At 39.8% G+C, this 23584-nt stretch overlaps 1 protein-coding gene across 1 annotated transcript in view; it reads left to right on the top strand.

The window, feature by feature from the left end:
* LOC111142404 (dymeclin) overlaps window positions 1-23584 on the top strand; it is a 336078-nt gene that overhangs the window by 23589 nt on the left and 288905 nt on the right. Inside the window, exon 2 of the mRNA XM_022495468.1 lies at window positions 6741-6932. Within this exon, the coding sequence (XP_022351176.1) occupies window positions 6793-6932 (140 nt within the window). The 5' untranslated portion in view covers window positions 6741-6792. The remainder of the gene's footprint in view (window positions 1-6740; window positions 6933-23584) is intronic.

Below are 23584 nucleotides of genomic sequence, written 5' to 3'. Positions count from 1 at the left end.
AAGGCAGCCGCCTAACCAACTGAGCCACCCAGGCGTCCCTATAATAATACACTTTTACTGTTATTTGCTGATTTAGGAATTTTAGATGTTTCTGTTGAGTTCCTGCCTATTATGGAAGACGAAGATTTCACACTTTTTTTTTTTAGTTATTATTATTTTTTTAAAGATTTTTATTTATTTGTTTGTTTGACAGAGAGATCACAAGTAGGCAGAGAGGCAAGTGGCAGGGGGGAGCAGACTCCCTGCCGAGCAGAGAGCCTGATGCGGGGCTCCATCCTAGGACCCTGAGATCATGACCTGAGCCGAAGGCAGAGGCTTAACCCACAGAGCCACCCAGGCGCCCCAGGATTTCGCACTCTTAAATCTACTCCCACTTCATTTTTTTTAACATCTTCCCAATACAGTTACCTCACAATTTTTGGTTAAGTCTTTATTTACTGTTTCTATTATGATGATTACATAAATATTGATAGCTGTTGAATTGAGTCATATACTATGGTAACATGACCTTTTTCGAACGATTTTTGTTTTTTCCAAAGTATATAGTTACAAAAAAATCATTTATTTTCTAGTTAGCTATCATTTAGAGAATGATATCAGTTCAGAGAATCCTGCCAGATTCTCCTATGATATTGTAATCCTCCACAGAATAAGGTCAGACACATCAGGTGACCTCTGCTCTCTGATTTGCTTACCATGGAGGTCATGGGGTTGTCTGGACTCCTGTCCCAGGCTGTAGTACATGTCTTCCCTGTCTCATGTTGTATCCTTTGCATCTTGACCTTGTTGTCTTCATTTTTCTTGTTTTATTCCTTTGCATTGAAAGGATACATCTTCCAGTAGCTTCAGAAAATGGGTCCATGGGAGGTTTTTAAATTTTATTTTATTTTATTTATTTATTTTTTTATAAACGTATAATGTATTTTTATCCCCAGGGGTACAGGTCTGTGAATCGCCAGGTTTACACACTTCACAGCACTCACCATAGCACATACCCTCTCCAATGTCCATAACCCCACCCCCGTCTCCTGACCCCCCTCCCCCCAGCAACCCTCAGTTTGTTTTGTGAGATTAAGAGTCACTTATGGTTTGTCTCCCTCCCGATTCCATCTTGTTTCATTTATTCTTCTCCTACCCCCCTAACCCCCCACATTGCATCTCCACTTCCTTATATCAGGGAGATCATATGATAGTTGTCTTTCTCTGGTTGACTTATTTCGCTAAGCATGATACCCTCTAGTTCCATCCACGTCATCACAAATGGCAAGATTTCATTTCTTTTGATGGCTGCATAGTATTCCATTGTATATACATACCACATCATCTTTATCCATTCATCTGTTGATGGACATCTAGGTTCTTTCCACAGTTTGGCTATTGTAGACATTGCTGCTATAAACATTCGGGTACACATGCCGCTTCGGATCACTACGTTTGTATCTTTAGGGTAAATACCCAGTAGTGCAATTGCTGGGTCATAGGGTAGTTCTATTTTCAACTTTTTGAGGAACCTCCATGCTATTTTCCAGAGTGGTTGCACCAGCTTGCATTCCCACCAACAGTGTAGGAGGGTTCCCCTTTCTCCGCATCCTCTCCAGCATCTGTCATTTCCTGACTTGTTAATTTTAGCCATTCTGACTGGTGTGAGGTGGTATCTCATTGTGGTTTTGATTTGTATTTTCCTGATGCGGAGTGATGTGGAGCACTTTTTCATGTGTCTGTTGGCCATCTGGATGTCTTCTTTGCAGAAATGTCTGTTCATGTCTTCTGTCCATTTCTTGATTGGATTATTTGTTCTTTGGGTGTTGAGTTTGCTAAGTTCTTTATAGATTTTGGACACTAGCCCTTTATCTGATAAGTCGTTTGCAAATATCATCTCCCATTCTGTCAGTTGTCTTTTGGTTTTGTTAACTGTTTCCTTTGCTGTGCAAAAGCTTTTGATCTTGATGAAATCCCAATAGTTCATTTTTGCCCTTGCTTCCCTTGCCTTTGTTGATGTTCCTAGGAAGACGTTGCTGCGGCTGAGGTCGAAGAGGTTGCTGCCTGTTTTCCCCTCAAGGATTTTTGATGGATTCCTTTCTCACGTTGAGGTCCTTCATCCATTTTGAGTCTGTTTTCGTGTGTCGTGTAAGGAAATGGTCCAATTTCATTTTTCTGCATGTGGCTGTCCAATTTTCCCAACACCATTTATTGAAGAGGCTGTCTTTTTTCCATTGGACATTCTTTCCTGCTTTGTCGAAGATTAGTTGACCATAGAGTTGAGGGTCTATTTCTGGGCTCGCTCTCTATTCTGTTCCATTGATCTATGTGTCTGTTTTTGTGCCAGTACTATGCTGTCTTGATGATGACAGCTTTGTAATAGAGCTTGAAGTCCGGAATTGTGATGCCACCAACTTTGGCTTTCTTTTTCAATATTCCTTTGGCTATTCGAGATCTTTTCTGGTTCCATACAAATTTTAGGATTATTTGTTCCATTTCTTTGAAAAAAATGGGTGGGATTTTGATAGGGATTGCATTAAATGTGTAGATTGCTTTAGGTAGCATAGACATTTTCACAATATTTGTTCTTCCAATCCAGGAGCATGGAACATTTTTCCATTTCTTTGTGTCTTCCTTAATTTCTTTCATGAGTACTTTATAGTTTGAGTATAGATTCTTAGCCTCTTTGGTTAGGTTTATTCCTAGGTATCTTATGGTTTTGGGTGCAATTGTAAATGGGATTGACTCCCTAATTTCTCTTTCTTCTGTCTTGTTGTTGGTGTAGAGAAATGCAACTAATTTCTGTGCATTGATTTTATATCCGGACACTTTATTAAGTTCCTGTACAAGTTCTTGCAGTTTTGGAGTGGAGTCTTTTGGGTTTTCCACATATAGTATCATATCATCTGCAAAGAGTGATAGTTTGACTTCTTTGCTGATTTGGATGCCTTTAATTTCTTTTTGTTGTCTGATTGCTGAGGCTAGGACTTCTAGTACTATGTTGAATAGCAGTGGTGATAATGGACATCCCTGCCGTGTTCCTGACCTTAGCGGAAAAGCTTTCAGTTTTTCTCCATTGAGAATGATATTTGTGGTGTGTTTTTCATAGATGGCTTTGATAATATTGAAGTATGTGCCCTCTATCCCTACACTTTGAAGAGTTTTGATCAGGAAGGGATGCTGTACTTTGTCAAATGCTTTTTCAGCATCTATGGAGAGTATCATATGGTTCTTGTTCTTTCTTTTATTAATGTGTTGTATCACATTGATTGATTTGCGGATGTTGAACCAACCCTGCAGCCCTGGAATAAATCCCACTTGGTTGTGGTGAATAATCCTTTCAATGTACTGTTGAATCCTATTGGCTAGTATTTTGGTGAGAATTTTCACATCTGTGTTCATTAAGGATATTGGTCTGTAATTCTCTTTTTTGATGGGATCCTTGTCTGGTTTTGGGATCAAGGTGATGCTGGCCTCATAAAATGAGTTTGGAAGTTTTCCTTCCATTTCTATTTTTGGAACCGTTTCAGGAGAATAGGAATTAGTTCTTCTTTAAATGTTTGGTAGAATTCCCCCGGGAAGCCGTCTGGCCCTGGGCTTTTGTTTGGAGATTTTTGATGACTGTTTCAATCTCCTTACTGGTTATGGTTCTGTTCAGGTTTTCTATTTCTTCCTGGTTCAGTTGTGGTAGTTTATATGTCCCTAGGAATGCATCCATTTCTTCCAGATTGTCAAATTTGTTTGCGTAGAGTTGCTCATAGTATGTTCTTATAATTGTCTGTATTTCTTTGGTGTTAGTTGTGATCTCTCCTCTTTCATTCATGATTTTATTTGGGTCCTTTCTCTCTTCTTTTTGATAAGTCTGGCCAGGGGTTTATCAATCTTATTAATTCTTTCAAAGAACCAGCTCCTAGTTTCGTTGATTTGTTCTATTGTTTTTTTTTTTTTGTTGTTTCTATTTCATTGATTTCTGCTCTGATCTTTATTATTTCTCTTCTCCTGCTGAATTTAGGCTTTCTTTCTTGTTCTTTCTCCAGCTTCTTTAGGTGTAGGGTTAGATTGTGTATTTGAGACCTTTCTTGTTTCTTGAGAAAGGCTTGTACTGCTATATATTTTCCTCTGAGGACTGCCTTTGCTGTGTCCCACAGATTTTGAACCATTGTGTTTTCATTATCATTTGTTTCCATGATTTTTTTCAATTCTTCTTTAATTTCCTGGTTGACCCATTCATTCTTTAGAAGGATGCTGTTTAGTTTCTCCATGGGAGGTTTTTTCAGCTGTGGCAAGTCTAAAATATGCTTTTATTCTACTTTCATACTTAACTGGTAGCTTGGCTAGCTATTGAAATCTAGCTTAAATTGTTTTTATTAATATTTTAAAAGCATTGCTTCCCTGTTATCTAGCTTCCAGTATTGTTACTGAGAGATTGAGAAACATCCTTTAAAATATATATATGTATTTATTCATATATATATATATGAATGATAGGAATAGAGGGGTAATAGGCCAGAGATTGAGAAACCATCCTTTAAAAAATATATATATATATATGTATATATATATATGTATATATATATATGTATATATATATATACATATATATATATGAATGATAGGAATAGAGGGGTAATAGGCCAAAACCCATATATATAATGTCCATTTTTGTTTCTTTTATTACTACTGTTTTTTTTTCCCCAAGTACTCTCTACACCCAACATGGGGCTCAAACTCAAAACCCTGAGATCAAGAGTCATGTGCTTTCTGACCGAGCCAGCCAGGTGTCCCCATACTGTCAGTTGTCAGCAGACCTATATATTTGCTACATGTGCTTCATCCCTTTCCTTCTATTCCTTTCCCCTTTCCTGTTTGAGAAGGTATTTATTGATACTGCTAAAGCCCCTCTGAGCTTTTCCTGATAACATTTTGTAAAAAGCATTCTTCTGAATTTGTGTATTTTTCCTGTGTATGTTTTAATACTTGTAGTAGCTATGAATATATCCATAATAATATTGTTCGCATGTTGTAAAAATCCTAGAAATGAAATCATACCATGTCTGTTATTCTGTAACACTTTTTAAAAGATATACTTTTGAGAATTGTCCATGTTGGTAATTGTAGCTCTCATTAATTCACTTTCATTAGTGTAATGTACCCCATTGTAAGATTATATTTAAAAATTTAATTTTAAATTGCTTAAGATATATAAAACAGCTCTGGAATAAGTTATAACGAGTAAGATATTTATATATTGCACAATATTTTTATAGCATTTTCTCATTAGGCTTAATAATTCTTATTTGAGAAGTTAAACCATAATCAAGACTTTATGGTTGGCTGGCTTGATATGGAGGATTAGTAGGAGCCAGCTGGTTTTGGGGTCTCTGTCCCCTGAGTAGGGAAGAGGAAAGTAGTAGTGGTCTTGATTTCAGGTGATAAGAAGCCAGATCAGTATTTCTCCCTCATATTCAGAAGATCAGCTGTCCCTGCGCATTGGGGAAGCCTCATGTCTTTAGATAATTGAGCCTAAGCCAGTCCCAGAGTTCCAAAGAGAACGTGGAAGGCATGCTTCCAAATTCTGATGTTGGCTTCAATGTCTCTGTGGAGTAAGGAGGGACAGACATAAGAAAGTAAGTCACTACTAATATAAGTTCTCATCTGACCCGAGCTTCCTTTGGATATCATTTGCTTTCATTGCAATGGTAATTTTAACATAGTGTAATTTATTATTCATCTCACCACCATTTTATCATCAGTGAGAGACTTTTCTTGAACAAATTGAGATAGAACATGATTTGGAACTAGGTTAAGTGTGATTTGATGAAGATAGTGATTGGTATTTTAACTATTAGTTTTCCCGTTAGTGACCAACTACAACAAATATTGAAGATGCTAATCATTTATTCATCTACTCTTCCCTTCAACATACTACTTAGGGAATGCCTGTTAAATGCTATCTAGACATTGGGGGTAGAAAGGTAAGAGCCTGGGTGGCTCAGTGGGTTAAGCGTCCAGCTCTTGATTTGGGCTCAGGTCATGATCTCAGGGTCCTTAGATTGATGTTGGGCTCCCTGCTGGGCGTGGAGCCTGCTTTGCATTGTCTCTCTCCCCTTCCCTCTGTCTCTCCCACCCTCTCCAAAACAAAACAAAAATTAAAAAAAAAAAAAACCAAAAAACCCCCCAAACAACAAAAAACCACCAAAACCAATGGTTTAGGAGAAGAGGCATGCCAACAAATGCTGATGTGCGTGACCACAGAACGAGAAGGACACTAAGTGACTGCTTTGGAACAGGGAGCCCATTTCTCATTCAGCATGTGACTCAGTTCAAGCCTCATTTTCCCCTGAGTGTAGGTAGCACGTGGTCATCACTTCAACTACTTGTACCCTTCTGAGGACATTCAAGACATCCAGTCTTTATCTATCACCATCCTTCATTGTAAAGGAGCCTCATTTTCAGACAATTTGTAATAAGTTGTCATTGTTAGGGATTTGCTTTGAGATATATTCTTAGGCAGAGGTATGCCCATTCAAAGATCTACAACCATAGACTTAGATTTTTGTGTATGTGTTGGCTAAGACAGATTTTATCCCTATTCCCTCCTTTGTAACTCTGTATCTGGTGTCTAATATATTTAAAAATAGAAGTGTGATTTCTTCAAGTAAGGTTACCGTTGTTTTTTTTTCTTTCTTATATTTGTGTCAAAGATAGGAAAAATATGGTTAATTGTGAACAAGTATGAAATTTCTTTTCATTCTTTATAGGTTGTCTTGTGGAAATGAAGGCTTAAGGGCAAGTTATCTACCAGATTAGAAGATGGGATCGAACAGCAGCAGAATCGGTGATCTTCCTAAAAATGAGTACTTAAAAAAGTTATCGGGCACAGAATCTGTCTCTGAGAACGACCCATTCTGGAATCAGCTTCTCTCGTTTTCTTTCCCTGCACCAACCAGCAGGTAAAAGGTTACTTGGAGATTGAAAATCCATGTAGAAGGCCACATGAACTTGTGTGGTATGCTTATTAAAAAAAGAAAGTTTTTAATGTTCTATCTGTCCATCAGTCTATCCTGTCATACATGTGCCAGTAGAAAATAAAGAGATGCAAGTAGAAAATACATTTTTCTCTTTTCTTCCACCCAGCCACCTCCCTTCCCCAGAGATGATTCCTCATAGCAGTTTCTTTTGAATCTCTAGAATAGTACAAGGTTACTTAAGCATTTATCGCATGTAGTTTTAGAAAATTGAACACAAGTGCTAGCATCCTATACATACCTTGTTTTTTATTTTTTCTGCTGCTGTCCCTTGCGTTTTCCCCCCACAGTTAAGTAAAATGTATTTTTTTTTTTTTAAATATTTTATGTATTTATTTGACAAAGAGAGGGAGAGAGAGCGGGCCAGCTCACAAGCAGAGGGAGTGGCAGAGAGACGGGGGAGAGAGAGGGAGAAGCAGACTCCATGCTGAGCAGAGAGCCCGATGCGGGGCTCGATCCCAGGATCCTGAGATCATGACCTGAGCTGAAGGCAGAGGCTTTAACCCACTGAGCCACCCAGGCACCCCTCTAAAATATTTTAAAGTAAAATAAGGACATTTTCTTCTGTGACTTAATACCATTATTAGACCTAACAAAATTAATAAGTCCTCCTACCCAGTCCATATTGACATTTCCCCTGTTGTTTTATAAAGGTTGCTAATATTAGGAACCAAATAAGGTGGGTACGGTGCAGTTGGTATATTTCCTAAATGTCTGTAGAATAGAGGTACTCACTCTCCAGCCCCTGCCACAGGTTTTTTCCTGTGCTATTAAGAACAAATTGGGTCTGTTTTTCTGTAGAATGTTTTACCTTCATGATTTACTTGATTGCTTCTCATACCATAACTTTAAAAAAAAATTTTTTTTGTTTTCTGTAAACTGGAAGACAGATTTAAAGGCTTGATAAAATTTAAACAGTCTTGGTAAGAGTATTATATGAGTGATTTTATATACTTCGTACTGTATTACATCAGGACACAGAAAATGTGTGGTTATGCTAAATTTGCTCAGAGATTTGAGAATGTTGATGATTTTGGTCTGAATCACCTGTTTCATAAGAAATTACAAAATGGTGATATTTCTAATTTGGTCATTTCTTGTACATTTATTAAGTGGAACTTTTCTGTAAAGAAGAGCTTTCCTTCATCATTTAGGTTATATAAAATACAGTTTTTACTATATTATTAGATAAGTGTAAGCACTTAATTCTGTTCCTTTACCAGTTTAATGAAAATAGTATAATGGTGACAAGTACTTTCCCTCTCCCTTAATCCCAGGCTTGGAAGGTCTGTCTCTTTCTCTTTTTGATGGTGAATTAAAAGAAAAGAAAAATCTATGTATGTATGTGTATTGTCCTTATGGTTTCAATTTGCCTCTTTTTAGTGATCAAGGTTATGTTTGTTTTTATGTGTTTAAGGATTAAGGATTATTGGCATTTCCTTTTTGTGCTATTTATATATTTTGGTAATAAAGTTTAATTTCTAACTCCTTGATACAGCTGGATTGGGCCTCAGGAGTTTCCCTTAGTTTGCAGTTCATGGGATAGCACGGATTAGTTGCACATTATATAAAGCAACTACTTACTACTGCTTCTGAGATCCTTGGAAAATTAAAGATGCTGTGGAGGGGCAGGAGAGGTCAAACTGAAGCCAGCTGTAGTGTCAGCAAATTTTGAGGGGTTGTCACTGAGTACTGCTGCTCCTATTGAAATAACACTAAGAGAAAAAAGGTCAGAGAGAGACCGCATCATTTGTTGTCAAAACAAATTCTCTTCTCACTTATGTAAACTGCAGCGCAGTGTCTTTTGAAAGACAATACAGAAGACTTAACTAAATGAAGAGTGATACCACATTTAAAGATTTCGAAGACTGTCATTAAAACGTCAGTTCTTCCGCAGTTGACCTGTAGAGAAGGCAATTCCAGTTAAAATCCCAACAGCTTTTATTGGGGGTTGGGGGGAGTGAGGTGGAGAGATCTTGGTAAGCTGATTCTAAAACTTAAATGGCAAAGGAAAGAAAATAATAGCCAAGTACTTTTGTTTGTTTGTTTTTAAAGATTTTATTTATTCATTTGACAGAGATCACAAGTAGGCAGAGAGGCAGGCAGAGAGAGAGAGGGAAGCAGGCTCCCCGCTGAGTAGAGAGCCCGAAATGAAGCTCGTTCTCAGGACCTCGGGATCATGACCCAAGCCGAAGGCAGAGGCTTAACCCACTGAGCCACCCAGGTGCCCCCCCACCCCCCCAGCCAAGTACTTTTGGAGAAGAAGAGTGTGTCGTGTGTCCACGTGCTTATGCCGAGCTGGCACTTTGGAGTACTAGGGGCAGGATGGATTGCTTAAGAAACAGTGATATGAATAAGGTGTTAGCCGTTTTTGTCTATTTCTTAAACCTCTGGAGTTTGCCTCACAGTTTGAATTACCATGGCTCTCTAGTTTGCTTTGTTAATTCCTGCTCTTTCTCGAAAATCTGCTGCTCTCATGTATTTATTCTTTTGGACGTCGTTCCTTTTTCTTAATTCACCCTAGTTTACGCAGAAAAGTATTGCAGGAATCTCAGAAAGTGTGAAAAGCAGAAAGTGAACACATTGCATTTGGCAGGTGTGGGGGGAAGAGTCCCAGGGGCTTCACTTGTGGTGGCGCCCCTCTGTCGCTTGGTTTGAGACTCCTACCCCCTCAGTGCCGGTGTTGGACGTGTGACCTGTAGGACCTTGACTCTGAGCTGGCAGGTGCCACCTCATTGACAGAGGCAGGGATGGAAATACCAAGTTTGTGAATGACTCAGGATGGAGGTGAATCTCTGAACCTAGACATTTTTGAGATTGCTCACTTCTGGAACTCCTTGGACCCATATGTGCGGTTTTCAAGTGCAGCCCATTTTTGCAGCCAAAAACTGGTGTCTGCCAATATTTTGGAAACTATAAGGCCTTTAGGACTAATCTAATTCTTCCTTACTATAAATTACTGTTGGCACTAGAGTAATCAGATTTTGTTAGCGTTTCCAGGCATGGTTGCAAAATCCTGTTTAGGCTCTTCAGTAGTTTTTTAACTTTTCACTTTATTAAAATGACTTGTGAGGGCTTCTGGGTGGCTCAGTGGGTTAAAGCCTCTGCCTTCGGCTCAGGTCATGGTCCCAGGATCCTGGGATCGAGCCCCACATAGGGCTCTCTGCTCAGTGGGGAGTCTGCTTCCTCCTCTCTTTCTCTGCCTGCCTCGCTGCCTCCTTGTGATCTCTGTCTGTCAAATAAATAAATAAAATCTTTAAAAAAAATTACTTGTGAAGCAAAAGTCTGAAATGAAATCAAGGTTAATTTAAGAGTTAAGTTTAATATGCTGTTTATTTTTCTTATAAAATATTTTTAAATTACTTGCATGGTTGATTTTGTACATTTATAGATTACTAAATAATAGCAGCAAAAACAAGAAACAGAACTATGCTTATTATTTTTTTGGTTCGTGGGCATCCGAATATCCCTACGTGAGTGTATGGTGTGTGCTTATCGCATTTGTAATATGTGTCATGCTTGTCGCTGAGAACAACTGGGCCAGATGACCTTTCACTGTTTATAAGCTATTATTTATTCACTTGCTTTTCGGGATATAGTGAAGAACTAGGTCGAGTCTCTTGCCCTCCAAGGACTTATAATCTACCTATAAACCAATAGATGAGTGCAGTGAACTATGGTAAAAGCTGTTATAGAAGTAGTACAGGGAAGCATGAGCACAGCAGTAGCAGGAGCTCAGTGTCTGAGTTAGAATCGGACAGGGTGAGTCACAGATTTTCAGGAGGAAGTGGCATAGGTTTGTTTCACTTCTGGCTCAAATCCCAGAAGGTACCAAAGGATGTTTAATGAAAACCTCCTTCCCACCCCTGTGTCCCTCAGCCAGTACTCCTTTCAGGAGGCAGCCAAAGCAGGAGTGATGCTCAGAGTCTTGAGCCAGAGGGAAGGGGGCGGGAGTAGGGGAGGACTGGCGCAGTAGGGGAGCCGCAGAGTCTCCCAGTGGTGAGGAAGAATGTGGCAGGTGTGCAAAACTGAAGAAGTGAGGGGTGGGGGGTTTGGCCGATTTGAGGGGCCTTGTAGAAAATATTAAGCAGTTTCAATTTTGTCCTAGTATCAGTGGGAACCACTGAAAGATTTTCAGTAGAAAGGCTAAGATCAGGCTTTCATTTTATTAGATACCCTAACTGCATCACCTGTGGTCATTACTCCTTCAGCAGAAATTACAGTTGACCCTTGAACAACACAGACTTGAACTCTGCAGGTGCACTTAAATGTGGATCTTTTACCAATAAATGCGGTACGGTACTATACTGCAATTAGAGTACTGTAAATATATTTTCCTTATGATTTTCTTAATGGCATAATCTTTTCTCTAGCTAAATTTACTATAAGAATACAGTATATATACATATACATAATATGTGGTAGTCTACTGAATGTTACTGGTAAGGCTTCCGGTAAACATTAGGCTATTAGAGGTTAAGTTCTGGGTCAGAAGTTAAATGTGGATTTTCTACTTTGCGGGAGTTGGTGCTCCCAACCCCTGCATTGTTTAGAGTCCACGGTATTACTTCTTCAGTGTTTTTTTTTTTTTTTTAATAATTCAGGATCAGTTGTCATGTTCCAAAAAAACAGTATTAGAAGGTACATGGATAACCATGTAGGATAGTCACGATTACGGGGTCCTGGAAAGTGTTCTGGAGGTGTTGGAATGTGAACAGAGCCCCAATTGAGGTGAATGATTTAGAAAGGGAGAGAAAAGGAAAGAGAGAACTCAAATGCCTCTGAAAAGAGCATGGACAGAGGCAGTGAGGCAGGACACAGTTCTGTGTGTGGGTGTGGACCAGTGGGACACGAGCCTGCCTGAGGAAAATGTTGATCACAGGGGCCTGTCTTGTGGTTAGAGCCTCCTCTGGCATTGGCAGGTGGTGTGAAGAAATGGAAGAACCGTGGTGTCTATAGATGGAATTTTAAGAATTATAATTTATTTTTGTCTGAAAAGAATACATTCTTTATTTTTTATTTTTTAAAAGATTTTATTTATTTGTGTGTGAGAGAGTGAGCGAGAGAGAGAACAAGCATGGGGAGAAGGAGAAGCAGGCTCCCCACTGAGCAGGGAGCTCAGTGTGGGACTCGATCCCCAGACCCTGGGATCATGATTCGAGCTGAAGGCAGACGCCTAATCAACTGAGCCACCCAGGCGCCCCACATTCTTTATTTTTTAGAGATTTATTTGAGAGAGAGAGCAAGAGAGTCCTCGTGAGCGCAGGGGTGGGGCAGAGGGAGGGGGAGAGAATCTCAAGCAAACTCTCCACTGCGCATGGAACTCCACACGGGGCTTGATCTCACAACCCCAAGATAATGACCTGAGCCGAAATCAAGAGTCGGATACTTAACCAACTGAGCCATCCAGGCACCCCATAACACATTCTTGTCCAAAATTCAAAAGACTTAGAGGTTAAAAAGTGACGGAAGTCTCTCTTCCTCTGTCCTCCAGTATGTCTAGTTCTCTTCCCCAGAGGCAACCAATGTTACCAGACATCTTAACTGTACTTTCAAGGGACATTTCCTGTTTTTTTAGTCTGTTGAGGCCGCTATAATAAAATACCACTGACTGGGTAGCTTAAAAACAAATGGAGTTTATTGTTCACAGTCCTGGAGACCAGAAGTCTGAGGTTGTAGTACCAGCATGACTGGGTAAGGGTCCTCGCCCTGGTGCACAGCCAGTACCTTCTCTGTTCTTCACTTGGCGGGAGGGGTGAGCAAGCTCTCTGGGGGCCTTTCTAGTAATGGTACTGATCCCATGTGTGAGGGTTTCATCCTCATGACTTAATCACCCCAAAGGCCCACCTACTAATACCATCACTTTAGGGGGTTAGTATTTCAACATATATATTATGGTGGGGGACACAAACATTCAGACCATAGCACGTGCATTTACAAACACATGCACATACATTCCCCTTTGTTGTAGATGATAATATGTATTACATATGCTTTTGCACTTTGTGCTTTTTCCTTTGATTGTATTTTGGAGAACCTTCTATGTATTAGCTTCCTCATTCTTTTTGATGAAGGCATAGCATATCATCCCTGAATATACCAAAATTACTACAGCCATATAGTTTAACCATTTGGATTGCTTCCAGCATTTTGTTACTACATTGCAAACAAATGCCACAGTGAATAGCTGTGTACACATGATTCTTGTGAGGGCACCTGGGGGGCTTAGTCAATTAAGCATCCAACTCTTGATCTCAGCTCAGGTTTTGATCTCGGGGTTGTGAGTTCAAGCCCCCAGCTGGGCTCCATGCTGGGTGTGGAGCCTACTTAAAAAAAAGAAAAAAGTGATTCTTGTGCTGTGAGTAAAGTATGACCAAATGACTTCCATTAATTCTTCTAGTTTGTGTTGGCAAGGTATGAGAAACAAGTGTAATAGGTTGGGAACGGATTTTACGGATCACTGAAAGCACTTCCCAACGTGATTCATGGTGTTGCAGGGTGAAGTGATGGGGCTGCCCAGGTCTGGTGACCTGGAGAAGGGTGCTTATTTTTTTGGCCGCACCTATTAGAAAGCTGAGGATTAGAACTGTAGGTTCTTGTTTAGTGGATTTAGCGAAAGTATTGTTTTAGGGACATTACTTTTTGGGTGGGCTGGATGTTAGATTGGAAGGAGCAGGAAAGGAGAAAGTAGGGCAGGCAGCTGTCCTCATGGAACTGAGTGGCCAACAGAAGAGTAGATAGCCAACAGAAGAGTAGATAGCACAGTGTGTTTTAAATGTTCTTTTGTTTTAAATTGATACTTGAACATAAATGCTTAATGAGCTTACAGTTCTAGATTTGAGAGCAACACTCCGGAATATAGTAATAGCTTGTATATTTAATTTTTATTGAAATGTAGTTGACATACAACATTATACTCGTTTTAGATGTATAACATAGTGATTCAGTATTCTATGCATTGAGCAGTGCTCGCCTCAACGTGTAGTCACCATCTGTCACCATATGTCATTATAATCTTGATTATGTTTTCTGCTATACTTTTCATCCCATGATTTATTTATTTTATAACTGAAAGTTTAAACCTCTTAATCTCCTTCATGTATTTCATCTATCCCTCCGCCTCCCTCCCCTCTGGCAACCACCAGTTCTCTGTATTTATGATTGTGTTTCTGCTTTTGGTCTGTGTGTTGGTTTTGTTTTTTTAGAGGCCCACATGCATGTATGCTAATTGAGAATGAGAATAATTTTCCTAAAAGATGCATTGATTTTTTTTTGGTGACTTGTAAAGAATGGAGACAGCAAAGCGTGTTGGGGGAGCATGGATTTTGGAGCAGCCCAACTTCGTCTTACATCTCAGCTCCACTACTCACCAGCTTTGTGAATCTAGGCAAGCTGCTTCATCTCACTGGGCCTTTTGATGCTTCTGTAAAATGGAAATAATGCCTACCGTCTAGATTAAACACCATAATGCATGTACAGTGTCTGAGTTTCCACTTCTTCAAGGAGTTAGTCTGTCTTCAGAGTTAGCCTAAAATATTTGAGGGATGAAAAAAAGAAATGTGACCAGTTTTTCTGATAACTACTTTATCCTAAAGATCAGAAATCCTCTGACTCTTTTGAGTCAGTTGTTCAGTTGTAGAAATCAGGCCAGACACAGAGTATAGTGATATTTGTCTCTGTGCTTACATAATGCCCTTGTAAAGAGTACCTGTAGAAACCTCGACTGCATTGTGGAAATGGTATTACGTGTCCTGAGCACTAGATGGCGCTCAAACAAGGCAAGAAGGCGATTTTTGGCACTGTCAACACGGTCACTTAAGCTCATGTTTTTGAATACTAGAGTAATGTGTGTTTGCTTTTGGTACCTTTGCATACAGCAAAGCACAAAGGCAAAAAAGGTAAAAATAATAGCGATAAGAAGTAACCGTTATTGAGGTGCTTGGGTGGCTCAGTTGGTTAAACATCTGACTCTTGATGTCAGCTCAGGTCTTGATTTCAGGGTCCTGAGTTCAAGCCCCGTGTTGGGCTCACGCTGGGCCTGGAGCCTACTTAAAAAAAGAAAAAGAAAAGAAATAAGAAGTAACCATTGTTAACATTTTGGTGTATATGCCATCAGTTCTCTCATATAAAATGTTTGCATCAGGGGGCGCCTGAGTGGCTCAGTTGGTTAAGTGTCTGCCTTCTACTCCAGTGGTGATCCTGGAGTCCTGGGGATGGAGTGCCGGGGTCCGGCTCCTTGCTCAGTGGGGAGTCTGCTTCTCCTTCTCTCTCTGTTCCTCCCCCTGCTTGTGCTCTCGCTCCTGCTTTCTTGCCCACTAACTCTCAAATAAATAACATCTTAAAAAAAAATGCGTCATATTCTACGTGTTCTTTAACTTACATTTTCCTCATGTCATTGTTTTCCTACAATACAGATTTCAAACGGCTGTACAATATTCTGTCTTACAGAGGACAGTAATTTATTTAACTAATGTTTGGACTTTTTGGTCATTTCTTTTTTTGTGATTAAATGTAAAACTCTGATGAACTTAATAGTAGCCAAGTCATTATGCATATCTCTAACTGTTTAAGGGGAGTGAGTTTATAGTAGTTGCTTTGCTGGTAAAAATCATCTTTTTTTTTTTTTTTTTTTTTTTAATCACACAAATCTTTCATTGTAAGAAAGTTAGAAAATAAAACAAAAGGGAAAATGGTCATGTGTTCTCATCACATAGAGAATGTCACTGTTGATATTTAGAATATATTCTCCCATACTTTTTACAATGCACATACCTACAGTCATGTTTATTTATATCTGCCTTTTTTCTCCTACAAATATGGGATCAAACTCTATTATTATTATGCAACTTAAAAATAATGTATTTTGGGGGCTCCTGGGTGGCTCAGTGGGTTGAACCTCTGCCTTCGGTTCAGGTCATGATCTCAGGGTCCTGGGATTGAGCCCCGCATCGGGCTCTCTGCTCAACAGGGAGCCTGCTTCCCCCTCTCTGCCTGCCTCTCTGCCTGCTTGTGATCTCTCTCTCTCCGTCCAATAAATAAATAAAATCTTAAGAAAAAAAAAAACGTATTCTGTATGACATATTTCTTTTCCAGTAAATGGGAATTTGAAAAATTTATTTACCAAAAAAATAGTTATCAAAAGCCCCCTATTTCCCAGGCACTATTTTTAGGAGCTGGAAATCTTTCAGTGAACTTGAAGAATGAAGCTGCCCTCTTGCAGCTTGCATTTTAGTGGAGGAGATGGGCAATAAGAAAGGAAATAAATCTGTAAAATCATTTCTGAAAGTGCCAAGTGCAGTGAAGAAAACTAAGGCAGAGCAAGGTCATGCGGAGTGACAGAATGGGAGCACATAGAAGCAGGAGGTTTCCTTAGATATCTTTAGATAGAGGGTCTGCAGGGAAGCAGCAGAGACATGAGCAAAATCAGGGACTGAGCCATGCAAATTCTGGGGAAAGAGTATTCCAGGAAGAGGAATAGCAAGTATGAATATGGACCCGCAGCAGAAGTCAGTCCTGCTTGTTAGAGGAGTGGTAAAAGGCAAACAGTGAGCAAGGAAACTTTTTGGCCGTGTTAGAGATTTTTTTTGTTGCATGATAGTCCAGAGATGAGCAGGTTTTCATGTTGATATTTGAGAATTGAGTTGCATCTGTTAAAATTTACTTACTCTCCTATAATGTATGGAAAGATTTTACTCACATAGTTTGTTTTATTATGGGAAAATTTACATAACATGAAATTTACTGTTGTAGCCGTTTTTAAATGTGTGATTCAGTGGCATTAAGTACATTCCCAGTTATGGTCATCATCAGTGTCCATTTCCAGAACTTTTTCATCATTTCAGACAGAAACTCTGTACCCATTAAATAATAACTCCTGACTCCTCTTTTCCCCAGCCCCTGGGGCCCTCTGGTCTACTTTCTGTCTCTATGAAGTTGTCTATTCTAGGCACCTCATATAAATGGAACCATTTAGTATCTGTCATGTTGCGTCTGGTTTCTTTCGCGTAGCAGAATTCTAAGGTTCATCCATGCAGTAGCATGTGTCTATACCCCCCACCTCTTTTTTTTTTTTTTTAAGATTTTATGTTTTAGAGAGAGTGAGCGAGAGAGAGCACACAAGTGTGGGGGAGGAGCGGTGTAGAGGGAGAAGCAGAATCCCCGCTGAGCAGGGAGCCAGATGCCGGGCTCGATCCCAGGACGCTGGAATCATGACCTGAGCCAAAGGCAAATACTTCACCCACTGAGCCACCCAGGCGCCCCTCAATTTCCTTTTAAAGCTGAATGGTATCCATAGTATGTACATACCACATCACATCATGTTTAAAACTTCAGTTTGTTGTATTTACACATTTCTTTAAACTCTATTTTTTAATAAAAAAAATTTTAAACAAGTTATTTTAGAGGGAAAGTGCACATGGGGGAGGGCAGAGAGAGAGAGAATGTCTCCAGCAGACTCCTCACTGAGCACGGAGCCCGAGATGGGGCTCGATCTCACGACCCTGAGATCACAACTCAGCTGACATCAAGAGTCAGGTGCTTAATCGACTGTGCCACTCAGGTGCTCCGGTTTGCCATTTCTGTGCAGTTGTTAGGTTCCAGTTACCAGTCTGATTTTTTTTTCCGGGGATCCCTCTTACATTATAAAAAAATGCGTGTATTCAGCCAAAAGACTTTCTAACGCAAACATGATGGTTAATTCAGCGGTTCTTAACTGAGCGCTCACTGTGTAGCCCAGTGCTCGCTCTTTGCCCTCAGGGCCTGTCCCTGTGTACATCTCCCATCAGGTCTGTGATGTAGGGACTGCAGGCGAGGACGCAGAGACCTGGGGGTTGTCCAGGATCACACAGTTCACAGCTGGTGCCAACCAGATTTAAATCCAGATTCTGAAGCTGTGGACATGGAATCTGTTGACCGTCCTGCTACACAGTCTCCACTTGGAAGCATCATACAGACTGAGCTTCAAATAACGGTTAAAGACCTGCCAAATCTAACTACAGTAGAGAATCACCCGATTATCTGTTCACATTTTCAAGCACTTTCAAAGCCCAGTATGTCCCAAGCGCTGGTACTTTAATGTTCGAGTGCCCTTATTCACAACGTAAAGGTAATGATTACATTATTTACGTTTAAATCAAGCAAGTGGCTGGATAGTCTCTCTGGTGTTTTAACCTTGCCTTGCGTGGAGTGGGGTTTCTCTCTGTTCCCAGGGAGCTGCCTGAATGATCTTTTCTCAGAGGTCCTTGATCTGTTTCCTCAGCTGAGAAACAGGAAAAGAGACTTTATTGAATTCGGTCACAAGTTTTTAACTGACAGAAACTATTCAGTCATTGTAAAACTATTTTTTTCTTTGAATTTTTGAGGCCTGTCTCCACGGCTGTGTTTTTATTCTCTTTGGCGTACTTGCTGTGCGGTCTTATGAGCACCTCTCAAGGTGAAGCTTCTGCTGTGCTGTTGAGGTGGGCCTGGGGGGCCTGCTGACCGCCTCCTCAACTCGATTTCTTCCATCAGACGTTTGCACGTCCTCACTGTTTGACTGAGGGAAGAAATAATTTGAGATTTCTTTTTTTGGCATCTTATTTTCTCCAGTTGAGGGCCCCAAAGAAGTTCAGTTTTTACATCTTGAGTTAAAAACCTTTATTTCCTGTTCTTTCATTGATATCTTTCTGTGCAAGATCCCTTTCGAAGATTCGTTGAGTTTGGCCCGGGTTGATGGCTCCTTCAAACTACCAGTTTAAATGGGGGCAATATAACTAACCTTGTTTAAAACATTAAAGTAAGGGGCAAGTGCGTTTTATTGCAGATGCTCCCTTCTTTGCTTTTCTCGGTGTGTTGTTTGGAATCTGGATTTTGAAGTCATTTTTTTTCTGTTCCTTTCTTGAGAAAATAAAGACAATATTATCTTGCATGGTGGCTGCTGAAACTTTGACGTTTTAATAGTTATAGTTCCTTTCGTTTTGGCAGTTGAATGACAACATTTAGGATTGTCTGTGAATCACATGAATATAAACACCTTTTTGGTTCTGCTTGGTGCATTAAAAACTGCTATAATAAATTTATATGCAGTTTTTATCCTTTGACTTTTTCCCATGAATAGGCCCTTTTAAAACATTAACATTCCCACAGTTTAACCACTGAATGGGCTGATTCTAGTTAGTTTTGTGAATGATTTCTGTAATTTTCTCTTTGCTAAGGGGAAGAAAAGGCTTCAGAAATGCTTCCGTACTTTGCTGAATGGTTACTTGTTTATTTACTCAGGTCGTGCTTTATTTATTTATTTGTAAAAAGTTTTATTTATTAATTTGTCAGAGAGAGAGAGAGCATAAGCAGGAGAGTAGCCGGCAGAGGCAGAGGGAGAAGCAGGCTTCCCGCTGAGCAGGGAGCCCAATGGGGGACTCGATCTCAGGACGCTGGGATCATCGAAAGCAGACGCTTAACCAGCTGAGCCACCCAGGCGTCCCTCAGGTGGTGTTTTAAACTGACAAAACATTATATCTTGTCAGAGTATGTGTGTTGTGGGCCGAAAATAACATTATTAATGTCGATTTTGAAATCATGACAAAATTTTCAGTGCTTCTTTTTTGAACCTCATAATTGTAGTTTGATCACTCAGCAGATCTGTGTTCAGAAAATCTACATATAATTTTACCCCCAATAGCTTTCTGTCCATCAGCTTTTCCATTAAATAATTTTTGAACTGTGAGTTTATCATCTGTTATTTTTGAGATTCACATATAAGGTGGGTGTGCTTGAAGTAAGTACAGTAAAACCTGTCTAAATTGCTGAAAGCTGTGACTTAGGAAATATATAATTTAAAAGTTTAGCTTCCTGACGAAACTATAGTTTATGATTCTGTAACAGAAAAAGTCCCTCTGTCATCGTGCCACTTTCCTTATTAGGCTTAAAATTTTCTGTTTCCTTTAGTTCTTTATCATTCCCAAAGGCTTTACATGATTTTAATCATAACATAGAATCTTTATAGTAGATGGTGCATGTATGGCATAACTTCTTTTAGGTATGTATAGAAATGCCAAATAGTTAGTAGTAATATTTTAGTTTGATGTTATGTGTGTTTGCTTTAATAAAAAAGGAGCTAAGGGGTGCCTGGGTGGGTGGCTCAGTTAGTTAAGCATTTGACTCTTGGTTTTGGCTCAGGTCATGATCCTCATGGTTGTGAGCCCTGAGTTGGGCTCCCTGGGGAGTCTGCGGCTCTCCTTCCTCTCTCTCTGTGCCCCCCCCCCCCGCCCACGTGTGCATGTTCTCTCTCTCTCAAATAAGTCTTCAAAAAAATTTAAAGAAAGGAGTTAAATACTATTTATATGGAAAGAGTATTAGACATTAGATGTGTTTATTCTCACATTGTGACCTTGGGCAAGTTGCTTGGCTTCTCTGTTCCTGCCATGTGTAAAATGAGAATGCTCCAGTTTCCTCAGTCAGCTTCTCAGGGTTTTGGAAAGCAATTGGGTACAATAACCACTGTGAGAGCACTCTAAATTGTTTACAGGTCTGTAAAGATGGCAAATTAGAGCTAATCAGCAAATTTATTTCCATATCAACAATTAATATGCCAGAGTCCTTAAACATATTTCTTTTGCTTCCTTTTTTTTTTCTCGAGTAGACTACACGCTGAGCGTGGAGCCCAACATGGGCCTTGAACTGAAGACTCTTGAGATTAAGACCAGAACTGAGACCAAGAGTTGGACACTCATCTGACTGAGCCATCCACCCAGACACCCCTTTTTTCACTTAAAAAAAAATAGTCTTTTTTCTTTTCTTTTTTTTTCTTTTAAGTAAGATTTATGTTCAGTGTGGGGCTTGAACTCACAACCCTCTGAGATGAGTAGCTTGCTCTGCTGACTGAACCTGCCGGGCGCCCCTGTAAACACATTTCTATTGTTAGAAGTTAAAAAACACTTTTCCTAAACCTTCTCTTGTTGAAATACTGTCTTTAAAATAGAATCTGAAAGTCAGTTTAAACTTCATTTTAGACAAGCAATTGAAATTCTCAATTAGTGGAGTTCAAATTAATGAAATCCTGCTAAATGTATACTTAGTCACATTTTTAGTTTTTAAAAATACATTTATCTGTAGTGTAAAAACTTAAAAAAAAAAAAAAATCTGCCAGGACACCTGGATGGCTCAGTTAAGCTACTGCCTTCGGCTCAGGTCATGATCCCAGCATCCTGGGATCGAGTCCCGCATCGGGCTCCTTGCTCAGCAGTGAGCCTGCTTTTCCCTCTGCCTCTGCCTGCCGCTCTGTCTACCTGTGCTCACTCTCTCTGACAAAAAAAATAAATAAATAAAATAAATAAATCTGCCTCCGGGGCACCGACTGGGTGGCTCAGTCGGTAAGGCGTCTGCCTTTGGCTCAGCTCATGATCCCTGGGTCCTGGGATGGAGCCCCGCATCGGGCTCCCTGCTCAAGCAGGGAACCTACTTCTCTCTCTCCTGCTCCCCCTGCTTGTGAGTTCTCTCTCTCTCTCTCTCTGTCAAATAAATAAAATCTTTAAACAAATAAAATTTTAAAATTTGCTTTTATGTGGGAACCCACATACCTTGCGTATCTGAGAGTATGGTAAGACTCTTACTTGAGTTGCAGTGTTGTTTTACAACCAGTTGGTAAGACTGTTTTCTAAGATTATGCGTTATTCAATCTCTTCTTTCTTTCCTTAATCCCCGAGGGCCAGCCCCATGGCCTGGCAGCATCCCTTAGTACCTCTTGTGTTACTCAAAAACCCAAAGTGTGGACAGATGAAGAATGAGACAGATGGGTTGGTAGAAGAGAAATGGAAGAGTCCAGCCATGGGCAGGGAACCAACGGTGGATTGTGGGACCCGCTGAAGGGTCACAAACAATTCCTCCTGGTGGGTCGTATTGGCTCCATGATACGGTCACGGGTAAGTTCCGTTAGCAGCCTGAGTGTGCCGCTCCTGCTCACAGCAGTGGGGACTGTTTGGGTTGGCAGCTGAAGCCTGGCTGACCTCTTAAACCAGCTGACTAAGATATTGTAAATAACTCTTCCATAGTTTCACGGGTGACAATTAACAGGAATAGGTATTTAGTTTATTAGATGACTCTTTTTATATATTTATTTTGGTTGCCGAAACTAGAATTCTTGAACTACAGGCTTCGTATGAAATTAGCTTTTTTTTCCCTACCAACAAATGTTCTTTCTTGTTTATTGGCCAGTTTTGGAAACTGCTTGCCACCTCACAGGGGTGCTGTGTTGGTGAATGGAGGGATGTGTGCTCTTAACACTGAGCTCCGTCCATTTTGTTCTTCTGTGTATGAAGGGAAGTTGGGGTTTCGGCGAGGTAGTGGTGGACAGCAGACCTAACCAGCCGGGACAAGGTGGTTTCTCTTCTCTCCTTTCACCTCGTGAATTGTGGCTGGAGACACTGGAGACATTTTCTGTATAAGTGGCTGATACAGTTGATCATCTATTTCTGTAATGAAAAAATAGACGCAATTATTTTTTACTTAATATTTGCTATTTTTTCTCTTTTTCCATCAAAACTGAACATTTCTGTATCCCCTCCACTGTACCATTTTTGAAGTTAAGGCCAGAGTTCTTTGTTGGAGGACCATGACATGGAGTTTAAGTTCAACGCAGTTGCAAACTCTCTGTACAGTAGTTCTTGGTGGGCCCCCATATTATTTAATACAAAAATGGTCTGCCTTGTGTGATGAAAGAGTGCTGGTGGTGTTCGATAGACTCTACTCTGACTTTATAGTGGTGTGATGATAATTTGCCAGTTAGACATCACATCCTTTATGAATTCCTTTGAATAGGCTGTTTTAGAGGGAAAAGAAATTCTGTGGTTGTCATATAGGTGCTTATTCTTGCTTTCTGTCGGTATATGTTTTTCTGAGTATTAAGATAACAGGATTTCGTGTCAAAAGATCTGGGCATATGATTTTGCAAATTTAGGAATATGTGTGGGATTATAAGCCATAGTTATGCACTTCTGTGGGGAGTGGTAATTCGTTAAATCATCCTGCAATGTAATTTGCAATACTCATTGGAACAGAAGTGTTCATTGACCTAGCAGTTGCACTTCTGGAGTTTATGTTGAGATAATTGGACAGGTTCAGAAATATATGCAGAAAGATACATGTGTGAAGGCAATGTTTATGAAAGGAAATTGCTAACAACCTAATGTTCATGAGTAAGGAGATTGATAAAAAATGAAAATGATGCATCTGCACACTGTTAACGTTACACAGTCATTAAAAATGATCATATGTTTATATAAAAGGGAAAAGATCCACAGCGTTTTAAGTGGTTAAAGCCAATTATAAAACCATTCATATAGTGTAATTTATTCAAGCAAAATTGTGTAGAAGTCTGGATTTTAAAAATGTGTTTATTCATATAACACTTGTGTAGCTTTATTTTTATGATTTGCTTTTTAAAATTTGTTATTTTAATATAATTACAGATTCACAGCAGGTTGCCAGAAACGTACGGAGAGGTCCCTGGCATACTGCACTCATCTCCCACAGTGGTAACAACTCCCATAACTATAGTTTAGTATCAAAGCCAGGAAACTGACATTGGTACTATCCATGAGGGTTAT

Source organism: Enhydra lutris, unplaced genomic scaffold (genome assembly GCF_002288905.1).
Source record: "Enhydra lutris kenyoni isolate GAN:26980312 unplaced genomic scaffold, ASM228890v2 scaffoldscaffold8, whole genome shotgun sequence".
NCBI classification, from domain to species: domain Eukaryota; kingdom Metazoa; phylum Chordata; class Mammalia; order Carnivora; family Mustelidae; genus Enhydra; species Enhydra lutris.
The sequence above is the reverse complement of the archived record's forward strand: the minus strand, read 5'-3'. Positions and strand labels throughout refer to the sequence as shown.